General features: G+C 58.7%; 1 protein-coding gene across 1 annotated transcript; it reads right to left on the bottom strand.

The window, feature by feature from the left end:
• Positions 1-3,675: 3,675 nt before the first annotated feature.
• Positions 3,676-11,411, bottom strand: LOC111138994 (cholinergic receptor nicotinic beta 2 subunit). Its single transcript, XM_022491066.1, has 6 exons — positions 11,348-11,411; positions 9,851-9,996; positions 9,647-9,691; positions 9,127-9,236; positions 7,455-8,355; positions 3,676-3,847 (listed from the first exon to the last, which is right to left on the bottom strand). Exons 1-6 carry the CDS (start codon positions 11,409-11,411, stop codon positions 3,677-3,679), a joined length of 1,437 nt encoding a protein of 478 aa, XP_022346774.1. The 3' UTR covers position 3,676.
• Positions 11,412-15,863: the final 4,452 nt, after the last annotated feature.

Raw genomic sequence — 15,863 nt, 5'->3', positions numbered from 1 at the left:
ACAACGAACGCGAACGCCAGCCCCCATGCGGAGGGGACGAGCCGTCTCCGCTGCCCACGCAGAGGGGCTGGACACAGGTCTGCCCGTGGGAGCGTCATCAGCCGGCACCGTCTGTTCCCATCGCCCTGCCTTCCTTCAGAGGCCACAGCTGAGCGCCGCTGCCGGGTTTGGGACCAGAGCAAACCAGGGTTCTGGGGACAGGGCGGCCTCCACATAGACCACAGCCTTGACCACCCCGTGCCCACGCTGTGAGGAGACCCCGGCCGACCCTGCCTCTGGGGCCCTTGTTTAAGAGTCCCCCGCCCCCCAGGAGCTATTTCTGGGCCTTTAGGCCATTTCTTTCCCATCCGCTGAGTGCCCTTGTCAGGGACTGGTCACAGCCACGGTCACTGCTCCCCTCCCATCCTTGTGCTTTCGTGCCTCTGAGCCTTGTTTCTCCAGCCCCGCACCCCCCCGTGGTTCCCACATGTGCCACACCTGACCACCAGATACAACAGACAAGACAGGTTTGGAAACAATTTTCTTTACGAGTATCTTGAATTCCTAAGGGGTCCGGCCTGAGGCGGGTTAGACCCATGCAAATACTCCAGAAGCACAGAGAAGGGAGGCCAAGGCTCGTGTGGGGGGACGAGGGCTCTGAGCGCGTGGGTGAGGCGTCCTAGCGACAGCTCCTAGACCTACAGTCCCTCAGGAGCCGTGTGACACTCTCACTCGGAAACATGCGGCCAATTCTCACTCCAGCCTGGGCAAGTGACCGGCCGGCACCCGCTGGGCTGAGGGATGACGTGGCCACGGCCCCTAGAAGCAGAGGCTGAGAGGGAGCCGACTGTACTCTGGCCGGGGACCGACTCAGAGATGCCCCTTACTTTCCCACAGCCTGCGCCATGGCCCAGCCGTGCAGACGGCTCAGCTGAGCGAGTCTCCTGTCGCCAGGGGCCCTTCCCTGCAGGCTGTCCCCGGGGCTGGGAGGAGACGGAAGTCGGGCCCAGATGCTGCCCAGAGCAGCCCCTGCCTCTCCCCTTCCGGCAGGCGCGGCCTTCCTCTTCCTCTGCAGGGCAGGGTGGCTGGGAGACCGCCTTGCGTTTTCGGTAACTCCTAACTCCGCGCAGCTGCGGCGGAACGACACGCCGGGCCACCAGGACCCTGCTCTCCTGCGACAGCCCCTAGCGTCAGGGGCGGGCGGCGTGCGTTGTCCCGCTCGCTACTCGGGCAGCGTGGTTTGCAGATGGAGACGATGCCCGCCCGCTTCCCCAGCGGCCCCTCCCAAGCCCCCCTCGCTCAGGCTCCCGCTCCAGGGTCTGAACCGCCCTCTCCAGACGCGGCACGGATTCTCTGCAGAGCCGGCCCCTACGGAAGGGGCAGGGAGCTTCCCCGACAACACCAAGGGAAGAGAAGGAACGATGCTTGTCCCAAGATTCCCAGCGCCCCAGGGCTCGAACTGTCCCCACGCGGGGCATCACCTCATCTGAGCGGTGGGCCTCCTCCCTCCGCCCCTGCCCTCTCCCTCCTGCCGCTGGCCTGGTCCCCTTGGAGTGGGAGGCACCACCCCAAAGGCCCTGCCCAGCTAACCCGGTCCAATGCGACCTTCTGTCACCGTGGCCTCAGTGGGCTCTGCTGTCCCCAGGTCACCAGCGGGAAGGAGCAAGGTCAGAGCAAGGGGCTTTCCTGAGTTGCAGCAACCCCCCTTCCAGCCTCCCTGGGGTCTCCTTACACGTCAGAGGCTCCGGGGGAGTGGGGAAGCCGCCAGCGGGACTCCAGCACCCCCGGTGACGGCAGGCTCGACCACCGGGCAGGAAGCACTCCCAGTGGCCCAGGCCACAGCGAGGTGCCCAACCAGGAGCCGGGCCTCGGGCTGGCACCCCACCCGCCAGATGGACGGTTCCTTTCCGGTTGCTCTTCAGGCTCCAGGACGCTCCCCCCACCAGGGCTCTGACCCAGCAGCAGCTCCAGCTTAATACAGGCACCTGTTTGCTGCCCGGGAAGAGGGGTCTCCGCAGGCTAAGACACCCGCTCGGCCAGCCGGGGACACGCGCTGAGGCACACCTTGCCCCGCGGCTGGCGGGACATCCACAGCCAGGTTGGGACGAGATCAGCCCCGAGGCCCCGAGGGCACACCGGTGTCGGGAGGAGCTCGGCCCAGGAACAGGACGCCGCTTCCCTGAAGGTGCTCGAGGGAACCACGGCCATCAGGCCCGATGAGCGGCCCCTGGAGAGCCCCCCCGGGCCACGCTCCTCCAGTACCAGGTCCTCAGACCCACAACGCTGCTGCCAGGGCTGGTTCTGCTCCAGGGAGAGGGAGGGGGGCTGTGCGAGGCTCTAAGGGTGGTCAGGCACCCGCCCCCCCGCTCTGGCCGCCCCCACACTGCACACCCGGCCAGGGTCCGCCAAGAACAGACTGGGCTGCTTCCTCCTCGCTACTGTCCCTACCCGGGAGACGAGGCCGCCGACGCCCAGAAAAGCAAACGGACTTGCTCGCGGCGGCTGAGCAAGCTGGTGTGAACCAGGACTGGCATCCAGACTGCGACCATCTGGTCCCGCGGCGGATGCGGTGCGTCCCCCTGAGCCGTCGGCACTGTCCCCAGCTCTGCCGCGACCACAAGCAGGGCTCCAGCCAGGTTCCAGGGGACAGCGTGGTCGGTGTCGGCCGGCCCCCTGGCTGCGCTGCACAGACGGCCCCCTCAGGGACCGGCCACCTGCTGGCGCTGAGGACAGGCCGGAACCACAGAGCAGAGCCAGTCACGTGGCAGGAGTGGGGGCAGGACGTCCATCAGAGGTCTGTCTCCTCGGCTCAGAGCCCAGCCGGTCCCCGGGAGCAGCGTCAGGACACGGCCTCCATGAGCCCACGGGACAGAAGCAAAGGCTGTGTTTCTAGGGAGCCGGTGATGGTAGGTAGGTTTGGCCCAGGCCCAGCTCGGGTCTGGGGGGACAGCCAGGCAGTGCTGCCTCCCTCCCGCCCGGCGCCCTCTGCTGTGGGCAGAGAGCCGGGAGCTGTGAAAGCGAACGCCTTCTCTTCTCTGCCGGCAAAGCCCTGCTCCAGTCAAGTGGGGAAAGACCACCGGAGACCCTGCGTTTGTGCTGGAGGACTTGGCCCCTGGGCTTCAAACGGCACCGGGAGGCTCCAAACTCAGGGGTCCAATGCCCAGCCGGGCCGCCCCACCCGGCCAGAATAAGAAAGTAAGTGGGGGGATGTCCAGGGGCGCAGGGACCTGGGGCTGGCTCTGGAACCCATAAAAGCAGGGGGCTGCAGGGCCGGGCTGCAGGGCCCCCAGGGGTCTGGCCACAACACCAGGGAAGCCCTGGGACAGACCCACCACCCGACGGGCCATGTACGTAGGGAGGGCAGGCCCGAGTTGGGTCCGGAACCGCTGCGTCAGGCCAGCTCGCCGTGTCAGGGGCCCTGGGACTCTGCCCTGCCCCGGCCCCTCACACTTCCCTCAGTGTGCCCGACATCACACCCCTGCTCATCGCCCACATGCCCGCCCAGCCCCACCCCCACCTGGCTGGGGCCCTCCGGGGCTGGCTGTCTGCTGAGTGGGCGGGGAGGGGCTGCAGTAGGGGCGGGAGAGGCGGGTTGGCACCAGCAGCCCCCCACCTGCAGCCCACTCGTCCCTCCTCCACCTAAAACGACCAGACCAACCGAGCACGGAGGGCGAGGTGGAGCGCGGAGCCGGCGGCCTCACTTGGAGCTGGGGGCTGAGCGGTCCGCCTGCAGGAAGTGGGCCGGGGCGTAGTTCTGGAAGAGAGGCTGCAGGAACATGCCGACCGTGCCGAAAACACAGACGAAGACGAAGATCCAGAGGAACAGGCGGTCGATCACCATGGCGACATACTTCCAGTCCTCACTCACCTGCGCAGGGCACAGGCCGGTGTCAGTCACATGGTGCTGGACAGCGGCGGGCTGGGGACAGGCAGGTTTCACAACACACATGCACACACGCACACGTGTGTGCACACGCACCTCACTCCTCTCCCTCCGTGACTGCACGACTTTTAAAGCACGGCTCCAAACTTGCCTGCTTAGAAGCCTCTGGTGGCCCCACGGCCTTCAGGGCCCCTCCAGAGTCCAACTTCGGATTCAAGACCTGCCCGTCTTACCATCCTTTTCCACCCTCTAACCCAGACTTACCTGCTTTCAAGTCTCTACGCCTTTGAGTTTCCTTTGCGTCTAGAATTCAGGTCTGCCCTTTCTCTGCCTGGTGAACTCCTACACATCCTCTAAAGCCCAAGTCAAGCGTTACCTCTTCTCTGGAGTGATCTTTCCTGTACTCCTGCTCAGAAAAAACCACTGTCCTCTCTGGGCCCCTCAGCAGGTGGCCACATCTCAATCACCGTGTTTTGACCACACTGCATCACCATGTCCGTTTGCACACCTGCCACCCACCCCCACTCCAGCCAGCCGCGAGTTCCTAACGACGGGGACCTTACCGACTCACTTTGCAATCCCAACCTTCGCAACACAGTCAGTGCCAGTAAACGGGGGTCGGATGACTGAACCAGCAGCTGGTTCTGCAGGCCCCTCCCTCCGGGACCACCTGGGGAATCTAGCCTGACAGCGCTACCTCCAGCGCACAGGCCCCAGAGGGGAGGACTGGCTCCCAGGTGGGACCAATCTGTCAGAAAGAGGATATGGTGTGGGTCTGACAGCTCTCACGGGGTCTGCCCCACTCAGGCCAGAGTCGGGGCCTTTGCACACGTCCATCCAGGGGCCGGGAAGGAGGCCGCTAGCACCTACATTGGGTCAGCCACTGAGGAAAGGACTTGCTCACGCCTGCACCTACCGTGGGCCTGGCACCGGGCCAGGCACAGAGGTGTGAGCAGGAGCCAATGCTGTGGTTTACCATCCAGAAGCAAGAATGAGATAATTACCCTGCTAGATGCTGATAAGGAAACAAACACCTGAGACAGAGAACTGGGGGAAGACACCCTTTAGGGTGTGGTCTGGGATGGCCTCTTTTTTTTTTTTTTTTAAGATTTTGTCTATTTATTTGAAAGAGACAGAGATCACAAGCAGACAGAGAGGCAGGCAGAGAGAGGAGGAAGTAGGCTCCCTATGGAGCAGAGAGCCCAATCCCGGGCTCAATCTCAAGACCCTGAGATCATGACCTGAGCCGAAGGCAGAAGCTTTAACCCACTGAGCCACCCAGGCGACCCTGGAATGGCCTCTTTGAGGAAGGGACACCGAAGGTCACATTGGACCATAAGAAGGCGCCAACTGTGGCAAGAACAAAGTGAAGAAAGAAACAATCACACAAACCCAAAGCGAGGTCCTTCCCCCAGCCAGCACCCGGCAAAATGTTGATGCCGTGAAAAACAAAGCGAAAACCTGTTCCAGACTGGAAAAAAAGAAAAGGATCCAACCTGAGATCCTGGACGGGGCAGAGAGCGCGGCAGTGGGCACCAAAGCTGGAGAAGTTTTTGGTTTTTTTTCTTTTTAAGATTTACTTATTTGAGAGAGAGAGAGAGCGGGTGCACGGCAGGGGCGGGGAGCAGAGGGAGAGAATCTCAAGCCGACCCCAAGCTGCCGCAGAGCCAGATGTGGGGCTCCAACTCATGACCTTGACATCACGACCTGAGCCAAAACCAAGAGCTGAATGCTTAACTGACTGTACCACCCAAGTGCCCCCAAACCTAGAAAACCTTTTTTAAGATTTTACTTATTCATTTGAGAGAGAAAGAGCATGAGTAGGGGGGAGAGGGGGAGAAACAGGCTCCCCACTGAGCCTGGGGAGCCATGGGAGACCAACACGGGGCTTGATCCCAGGATTCTGAGATCATGACCTTAGCCAAAGGCAGACGCTTCGCCATCTGAGACACCCAGGAGCCCCTGGAAAACTTGTAATATGTATTTTATATCAGTTAAAGATGTTATATGGATGTTGAATTTCCTGGATTTGATCATTGATCCTGGATATGCGAGACAACATCCCTATTCTCCAGACAGACACACTGAAACATTTGGGATAGAGGATCACGACCTCTGCAACCTGGGCCCACACCCGGGAGCAAATATTAACAGTAACAATACTTGAAAAAAATTATCTATTTGAGAGAGAGCAGGGGGGAGGGAAGGGGAGGGAAAGCATCTCAAGCAGACAGCCGGCTGAGCAGAGACCAGGGCGGGGTCCAACCCACAACCCTGACATCATGACCTGGGCCGAAATCAAGAGTCGGACGCTTAACCGACTGAGCCCCCCAGGAGCCCCAGCAATAATAGTTTTTTAAAAGGAAAATGAGAATAACGTGTGCAAACATCCTGAGGCACACAAGGCTTTGCTTGCTTAGACCAGACGGCGGGGGGATCCAGTGACCTGAGCCAGGGAGGGAAGGCACAAGGTGAGGGGACAGCGTGGGTTTGGTTGGAGGGCAGAGCTGGCTCAGGAGACTCTGCCTGGGGCCAGGAAGAGCTGGGGAGGGGCGTGCCCACGGCCAGGGGAGCAGCCTGGAGAGCTGAGGAGAAAAGAGAATCTCCTGGAGGGCGGGACTTGGGTGGTGGCGGAAGTGAGAGGGACAAGAGTCAAGAGCCACTCCAGGTGTTTGGTCTGAACCCCTGGGTGGACCGTGACGCCATTTACCGTAAGACGGGGGGACTGCAGGGGAAGCCAGCCGGCGGTGAGGCTGTAGATGGAGCACTGCGGTGTGGACGTGCGAAGTTGGAGCTGCCAGTGCGGCGTCCACGTTCGCCACTGCACGGACCACCGAGCACGGAGCACCGAAGCCCGGAGCCCCAAGAGGGCTGCGGCAGGGGCGGCGGGGGCGTCTCCCCGGGCCTGGTCCTACCCTCCGCGCACGGATCTGCGCCTGGCGGAGCCCTGGCTCTGGATGCCCCCAGCTCTGCCCTCCCTGGAACGGAAACGCCAGGCTCTGAAGCCCCCAGCCCCACCCCCGAGCGGCAGCGCTAGAGCCGCCCTCCCTCAGCCCCGCTCGGAACAGGGCTGCATCCCGGCGGAAACCTGGCCTGTCGCCATGGCCACCACAGCCTCGCCACAGCCTGGAGCGGCCGGTCCGGAAGGCTGACCGCTGGCCCGCAGTACTCGGCCCTTGCGCGGGCTCGGGGCTCCCGCGTCCCCCGCTCTGGGAACCCCCCTCCGCCTCCACCTGTCCCTCCTCCAAAACGATCTCACCAGGCCGTCCCAAAGGCGCAGAAAGGGGATGTGGACGTGCGCCTCTGCCCCCACCCACCTTCGACCGCCCCCAAATCCGCCCCTCGTGGGGCGCGCGAGGGACCCCCCCCGGAGCCCTTTGTGCTGGGAGCTGGGACCACCAGCCACCAGCGCAGACTCGGGGGGAGGGGAGGGGGCAGCGCGGGTTGGGCCTCCAGGGGTCGTGGCCACTCGCAAAGCCTCCTCCGCGTCCGGCCGCCCCAGCCCCCGCGGCTCCGCCTCCTAGAAGCCCGCGGAGGCCGCAGCGGCCGCGCCCCACACTCGCGACAGCCTCGCGCGCCACTCGCCACTCACGCTCTGGTCGTCGTCCTCGCTGCGCACGTGGTCCGCGATGAAGCGCACGCCGTCCACCGCCGCGCGGAGGCCGCAGCCGCCCGCCCCCGGCCCGCCGCGCGCCGCCCCAGAATACGACTCCCCGGGGGCTTCCCGGAAGAGGAGGGCGCCCGCCTCGCGCTCGCGCTGGCGCCGCCGCAGACGCAGGCGCTGGCGGGCGCAGCGGTGACGCGGCTGCTGCATGAAGAGCAGCGCGGGCAGCTTCTCCAGGAAGACGACCTTGACCCAGGGCGCCATGGTGTGCGTGCCGGGCGAGCGGTGGTGCACGTTGAGCACGCACACGCTGGTGACGATGGAGAAGGTGACGAGCACCATGGTGAACATGAGGTACTTGCCGACGAGCGGCACGTCCAGGGAGGTGGGCGGCACGATCTTGGAGATGAGCAGCAGGAAGACGGTGAGCGCCAGCAGCACGGAGATGCACAGCGTCATCTTCTCGCCGCAGTCGGACGGCAGGTAGAAGACGAGCACGGCCAGCGAGGTGATGAGCACGCACGGGATGATGAGGTTGATGGTGTAGAAGAGCGGCTTGCGGCGGATGACGAAGTCGTACGTGATGTCCACGTATGTGGAGTCGTCCGGGTTCTCGTTGCGCCGGCCGGGCAGTGCCACGATGTCCCACTCGCCGCTGGGGGTGAAGTCGTCCAGGCTGGCCACGTCACTCTTGAGTACCAGGTCGATCTCTGTGCGGTCGTACGTCCACGAGCGGAACTTCATGGTGCAGTTCTGCTGGTCGAACGGGAAGTGCTTCACCTCGATCTTGCAGGCGCTCTTGTAGATCGCGGGCGGCAGCCAGAAGATGCTGCCGTCGTAGGAGACCACGGCGTTGGAATAGAAGGACACCTCATACATGCCGTCAGCACTGCCGATGGACGAGCAGGGTCAGCCCTGGCTCACGCTGTTCCCGCGCCCCGCCCGTCCACCCAGCGCTGAGCGGGAGGAGGGGAGAGCCAGGTCTGAGGGTAAGCATCCAGGAGCATGGAGAGGTGGGGCAGGAATTGAGCAGGAGGGGGGAACTGGGTGAGTTGGTGGTCAGGAGGTCCCTGAGGCCTTTTGGAAGCTGAGGAGGGTGGGTGACGGGCACGCCTGCTGCTTGTCCTGCACTGTGCAAGCTGGTTGCTCCCCAAGGCTGGCGGAGAAGTTGGGAGAGCCAGGGAAGCCAGAGTAAGGAGCCCCAAGCAATGAGAGGGACAGGTGCAGCGGGAGCAGGAAAGGCACCCACTAATGATAGGGGATCTTGAAGGAGATGGGATTTTTGTTGGAAAGGGGATGGAACCCAAAGGAGACACTGGGGCCTCCAGGTTTTGATCCTGAACAATCCTCCAGGAAAGCCTATTCCTGAATCAATAGGGCCCTGGGGCTGTCAATCCTTGTCTGTATCCCACTGCTGCTCCCAACGGTGGGACTCGGATTTGGAGGGGAGGGAACTGGCCATGGCCCAAATCACCCTGGAGTCCTTTGGGTTCTCCACATTACACCTCACTAATCTGGGTCTGTCTCCTGCATAGTGATTGTGTCTGTGCCAGCAAGAAGTCCCTTCTGCCCCGCTGCATTTACTTTCCCTAAGACCCCATCCCTCCCAGAGCACTCCTGTGGTCTCCTCCAGTCTTCCCATTGCTCCAAGGCCACCTACTTGTTGTACAGAACTACATCTGGGAGCCAGATATGTTTGGACGGGAGCCGAACTTTCTTCATGTTGTCAAACTCCTCAGGCTTCCAGGTGAGCCGATAGTCCTCCCACTCCTGGGAAAGGGAGAGAGGTAACCTTACAAAGCTGAGGCTCAAGGTCAGGGATGGGGGTGGTGGTGGTTCTGGCTTGAGGAGGCTTTGAACATCCATCCCCTCCCCACAGTGACTTCTCTGCCCAGCAGATGTGGCTGGTAAGATACTTTCTCATTTAATTTGCACATCTAAACCAAGATATTAGAATCTACATTTTACCAATAAGAAAATGAATCTCGTAGAGGTTAACATGATCCGAGTCACAGCCGGTGAGTGGAAGCACCACGCTTCCGGGCCAGTTGTTCGGCTCTCCAGAGTCTGTACCTTTCTGCCTTTTTTTGAGGAGATTAAAAGACGGGAAAGCACATGCAAAAAACCCAAGGAGGGAAGAGCAGAGCAGGGGTGCGGACTGGGGCAGGATGAGCACTAACCTGGGTCAGCCAGACATTTGTGGTCATGATCTGCTCCCGCTCATGCTACAGGGAAGAAGAGAAGCTGTTGAGGAGGCCGTCCAGCCTGCAGGCCCGCCCCAGCCACCCACGGTCCTTCCCATACCTCCCCGAGCCGGGGGGCTCCAGAGAGGTAATTCTGGCTTTTCTGACCTCAGCTGGGCAGAGTTTGGGACCTGCACTCACCACACTAATGAGCTGGGCCAGGGACACCATGAGCTGCACGGTCACTAGCTCAGAGCCATTGGCGGCCGGGCGGATGAGCTTGTTGTACCGGGAGGGGTCCAGGAGGTGTTCCACCAGGCGCTCCTCTGTGTCTGTACCCCAGACTCCTGGGCAGGGGGGCGGGAGGCAGGATGAAGGAAGTAGGCAAGGAGGGCCCACCTAGCATCCCACTCTCCTTAGGCAAATGGGGCAACCAGGCCAAAACAGGAGCTTCCCACCACTCCATCCTAAAGATACAGCAAAATGCTTCAGTTATCCCATGAGGGCCCCGCAGAGAGAAATTCTTCTCTGAGATCACCAACCAGGGAGACCAGACAGCCTCACACAGATGTCTCCAGACTAAAAGTCCACTCTATAAGGATTAGTGGAGACCCACTCTTCCTGCGAGCTCTCAGGCTGTGGTTTCAAAAGACTTGAGATTTCTTTTCCTTTTTTTTTTTTTTTTTAAAGATTTTGACAGAAACACAGCAAGAGAGGGAACACAAGCAGGGGGAGTGGGAGAGGGAGAAGCAGGCTCCCTGCCAAGCAGGGAGCCTGACTCAGGGCTTGATCCCAGGACCCTGGGATCATGACCCAAGCTGAAGGCAGACACTTAAACAACTGAGCCACCCAGGTGCCCCTAGACTTGAGATTTCTTGCTTTCGTGGCTTCTCCTAAAAAGTCCCTGTAGTTCAAGGAGGGTTTGGGATGGTGGGGAAGGTGCCCCACCTCAGCTGGGTCCATCTCTGTACACAAGTAACATTATGCACTTCCACCTGTGATGTGGGCTGTGACCCCACTCCACACCCACCTTCACAGGCACTGGGTTGGAGTGGATGGCTGGGCTGCCTGTGCTGTGGATCTGAACATGTATCCAGTCCCAAATTCCACACATAGGGGAGCCCACCTCCCGTGAGATGGCATGCAGGTGTGGGAAGCTTGTTTAGCTGCACAATCCCTTTGTACCCGCCCCTGCACAGACTCTCTCTCCTACGGCTCTGCACAGATGTACCCCCAGCCCTCAGAGCTCCTTCCTGGTGGCCCTCAGCCTGGCAGAGCACCTTCCCTTCCAAGCCTTCCATCCCACCCTACAAGAGAGTTGAGAAGCCACTTTTCTCCCCTTCCTGTCTTGCCCCTGTGGAGTGGCCAGAATCGGGAGCCCAATGTAGGACACAGGAAATGATGCCAAGGGAGGGTGCCCATCCAGGTAGAGTTCTGGAGATAATGTTTCACGGGAAGTCAATGGCATCCGGTCGCAGAGCGAGCCCTCCTGCCACCCCAGAAAGCCTGGGGAGACCGCCTCTCCCTTCCCTCCCCATGCCCATACCCTCCCCACCGCCATTGCCCGGATCTCGCTTGCTTCCTTGCATCGCCTACTCCTTCCGGGATGTCCTCATCCCTGCGCGGTCGCCCTGGCGTCCCCCTGCAGGCTCGTCCACCTCTGGGGGTCCCCCTTGCGGCCTGGAGCCCGGTCCTTACCTGCGCGCAGCCCGAGGAGGCCGAAGCCCAGCAGCAGCGCCGCGGGGCCGGAGCGCCGGGCCATGCCGCGGGCGGGGTGCTGTCCGCGGTGCTGAAGCCGCGTCCGCGCCGCGGGAGGGTCCTGCGCTCCCGGGGCTGCGGCGAGGCGGGGCGGCGGGCGGCGGGCGGCGGGCGGCAGCGGAGGGAGCCGGCTTCTCGCTCGCCCCGGCCGGAGCCGGCGGACGCTTTTCCGGCTGCTCTTCCAGGGAACACAACGCGGACCGGGAGAGGGAGGAGTCTCCGCCCCGGAGGCGGAAGCGCCGAAGCCCAGGAAAAGAGGGGGTCCCTGGGTAGGACGTTCGTTGCTCAGCGGGTCACCGGACGGGGGCGTCCTGGAGCCCCGAAGTTGGGGCAGGACCTGAAGGACTCTGAGAAGGGCGGAAAGAAGCCGCGCCAGTAAGACAAATAGGTCACGACCCGCTCAGCGCAGGGGGGCCGAGGGCCCGAATGAGGGGCGGGCGTCGGGAGCAGTTTCTGGGGCTCCCGCCCTCCTTGCTCGCTCCTACCAGTCCGCATGCTCCCGCTTCCTTGGAAGGCTCAGGGAGAACGCCTTTAGACCTTTCCGGAAAGAGAGAGGGACTGTGGGTTTGCTGTTTCTCAAAAGCAAACAGCTTTGGAGTCTGGAAACAGAATCCGTCACCTGTCCCCTTCTCTACCTCTACGGACTCCCTCGAAGGCCAACCTTCCTGCCCTCCCCGGGGTTGGGGGGGGGGGTCTGAAGAGAGGGCAGCCTTCAATGCTGGAAGGGTAAGTGGCTTTGCTCCCCTCCCTTCCACTCCAGTCTTTGGCTTTTGTGCAACGGAGGGAGCAGAGGACCGTTTCTCAGAGGCTCCAGAACAAAGCTAACCTACAGGAGAGCTCACATGAGCCAGAGGGTTGGCCACTTGATGACATCTTTGACCATGAAAGCCAGTTAAGTCCTCCTTTCTCTTCTTGGGTGGATTTTTGTCACTTACAACCAAGACTCCTGACTCAAGCAGCCTTACCATACGTCCAGCTCCAAGTCCCTCTCTGCCTACTTTTTCAACCCCATCTGGGCCACTCCACCCGTCCACGCTCCAGCTTCCAGTGAGGCCTTCCAGACCGTGAACACTACCTGCCCCACCCCTGCCCCATCCTCCATGGTCCGGGGCGTTTCAACATGCCATTCCCTCGACTCTCTTGTCACCTGTTTCCCCTCAACTAGTTAACCTTGAACATTTGACAGAAATGTCATTTCCTCAAGGAAGCTGTATCTGTCCAAGGACTAAGACAAGTGCTCTGCTGTTTGCAAATGGTGTCCAGTGGCTGAAGGAACCACGCTAAAGCAGTGGTTGCCTCTGTGGCCAGGTTCTGAACCAGAACAGCGCCAGGCTTGTCATGAAGACTCAACAAAGAAGAAAAGGGGCTAGTGTAGGCCTGACATCTTCTAGTGTGTATGGGAAAATTCCTTTTAAAGTTCGGCTAAACCTTCTTCAATACCCAGTATCATCACACTCATTTGGACATGAATTATACTGTGGTTTAAGATTTAAGGAAATCAGGATATTTATTTTTCTTTAAAGTAAAATGTTACTGAGGTCATGGTTTCCAAGAAAAAGCTCCCTCCACCAGCCCATTGCCTTGACACAACCAATGACTACTTTCTCTGTACCAGGTATTAGCTGTTCTCTCCATAACGGCCCTGTGTCCTTTATAACCCTTTCTTCTTGTCAGCTAATACTTGATGTTTTAATCAGCTGTTGCCTATTACTCTCAGTGATGGCTTATACATTGGCTTCATACTGCATGGTCTTTTATAAGTTTTTGATTTTGTGTTTATTTTCATTACAAATATGGTCTATGTTTATTGTAAAAAATTAAATACATAAATAATCCAAAATAAATAAATCCAAGAAACTGCTATTTAAAAAAATAAAACTCAGCTAAAAGGAACATATTTAACACGTCCTCAGTTCCTGAAATTGAAGAGCGAAAACAAGACAAGTACCAGAAAAGAAGTGGGTGGCCAGGGGCCTGTGATGCACGTGGCAGTGGGCACAGACCTGCACCACAGGCTCCAGGACCAATGCCTATGTGTAACAATCTCCTGAGAATTAAATCTTGGAAGCGAGGAAAGGCATGGAGAATAAAGCCTTAAAAAAAAGAGAAGAAATGTGTGCAAGCATTCCATTTGGCGGAAGGGTTGGAGGTGGGAAAAAGACCCAGCTTCAACAGCCCGGATCGATGTTGGCTGAGTATCTGCTGCTTTTCAAGGATGTACAGGTGTTGAGGATACAGTGATCAAAGCACCCGGCCAATAAGGAGGTCACAGTTTGTCGGCAAAGGCTTACTGCTCAGTGTGATAGGATTGTGGACAAGGTGCTACAAGAAGGGGAAGGTCATAGTGCCCAAGCTTCTGCGGGAAATGCAGCCGAAACTGAGATTTCCGAGAGGAGGAAGCCGGCAAGACAAGGTGGCTTAAAGGTATTTCAAAGTCCTCAACAAGAGGGCCAGGGAGCTGTGCACGAAGATGTACTTAGGACTCAGGTTTTTCTCTTGGTGGATGCGGGGTGACTGAGGAAGGCTGTGAGTGTCCTCTTAAGAAAATCTCTCTAAAGTGGCTTCTTATTTCTGGGATGACGGACCGGAGGGTCCTGTGCTTGCTTGAAGCCCTGTGCTGCTCCCCTTGGTCTCTGTCTTCACAGATTCCCCAGCTTTTGCTCCCAGTTTTTTATTTTATTTTTAAGTAAAATATGAAATGCTTCATGAATTGGCAGGTGAGCCTTGCACAGGAGCCATGCGCATCTTCTCTGTATCGATCCAAATTCAGTCTATGTGCTGAGAAGCGAGCTCCCCTTCAAGCTTAATTCCAGCCCTGCAGAGGTCCTCTGAGTACAACCATTGGTGCCCAGGAGAGTGGGGCCTCCCTCCCTCATGTCTCCCACACACAGTCCTCCCACCCCCACCAGAAAGAAAGGCAGTCAGGGAGAGAGAACGGGGCCAAAACCATGCCCAAAACCATGGACAGATCTAGAAGGGTCAGCCCTGAGGCAAAATGGTGGGCAAAGTTCTATGGGTACACTCCCATTGTCTCTGATGGTAAGGAACTTTTTCTCTTGGGAGGCACTACAATTAATGCTGCTTTCCTTTATTTACGTTATTTTTTTTTAAGATTTTATTCATTTATCTGCCAGAGAAAGAGCACAAGCAGGGGTAGCAGCAGGCAAGGGGGAGCAGCAGGCTCCCTGCTCAGCAAGAAGCCCAACGTGGGGCTCGATCTCAGGACCTCAGGTCATGACCTGAGCCCAAGGCAGATGCTTTACTGACTGAAACACCCAGGCATCTCAAGTTACTTTAACTTTAAAAACTACTTAACTGTTAAAAACTATTACCAGAGGGGCGCCTGAGTGGCTCAGAGGGTTGGGCCTCTGCCTTCAGCTCAGATCATGGTCTCAAGGTCCTGGGATCGAGCCCCCATCAGGCTCTCTGCTTAGCGGGAAGCCTGCTTCCCCCTTTCTCTCTGCCTGCTGCTCTGCCTACTTGTGATCTCTGTGTCAAATAAATGAATAAAATCTTTAAAAAAAAAAAAAAAACTATTACCAGAGTAATACATACACATGAAAACCACCTGGAAAACACAAATTAGCAAAACAAAGTAAAAAAGATTCATGGTCCTTCCTCCTAGAGGAAAAGACTGCTAACACTTCCCATATAAATATCTAATTTATACATTAAAAAGATATTTTTATTAAATAAAATAAAATTATTTATTAAATAACCATAAAACAACATCTACAGAGAAGCTATCTATATAGCAGATGCCTACATAGACAGGTAGGTCTCGTGTATCTCCAAACTTCTGTGCACTCAGAAACGGCACACAAAACACACATAAATTGCAAGTGTACGACTGAATTTTCACAACATGAACACACCCTGCCTGGGCCAAGCCCTCCCCTTGTCTGCCCTTCCCCCGTACCCTTCTTCCCGGTCTCCTTCTACTTTGGGGCCTGGTTCTTTCAAACTGTCCTCCCATCTCCACCGAAGTAACTTCTTCACCTTCCTTTCTGGGAGCTGACCCTGACGGGTATCACCATTCAATGCCCTGACCGCTATGAGCCCCAGACCTGTGTTCGTAAGGCTGTATTACAGTTGACTCTATCTACCTGCCGTTCGCCCATGACCTTGCGCTCCTGAGGGCAGGACCCAGCGAGTACCAGCTGTCGTGGCAGGAGCCTGCCCTGTGTGCCAGGAGTCACCACCCCCCAGGGCCTCTCCGGCTCCCGGGAGCAAGTGAAGGGAGAGAGCCGCTCGCTACAGCCGGGACAGGGTATCTGCTCACTCTGAGAACACAAGCCCATTTGGAGAAAACAGAAATCTCGACAACTCATCCTCCACAGAGCAGGCAGAATGACTCTCCCCACTGCCCCGTGTCCTGCCCTCTCCTTGCCCTGGACTCCCGGGACGCTGACCCGCCGCTCCCCCAAAACTGCCGGTCTTCACCACGAGCGCCGGA

The sequence above is a fragment of the Enhydra lutris genome, unplaced genomic scaffold, assembly GCF_002288905.1.
Source record: "Enhydra lutris kenyoni isolate GAN:26980312 unplaced genomic scaffold, ASM228890v2 scaffoldscaffold94, whole genome shotgun sequence".
NCBI classification, from domain to species: domain Eukaryota; kingdom Metazoa; phylum Chordata; class Mammalia; order Carnivora; family Mustelidae; genus Enhydra; species Enhydra lutris.
Note: the sequence above shows the minus strand (reverse complement) of the source record. Positions and strands in the feature narration are given on the sequence as shown.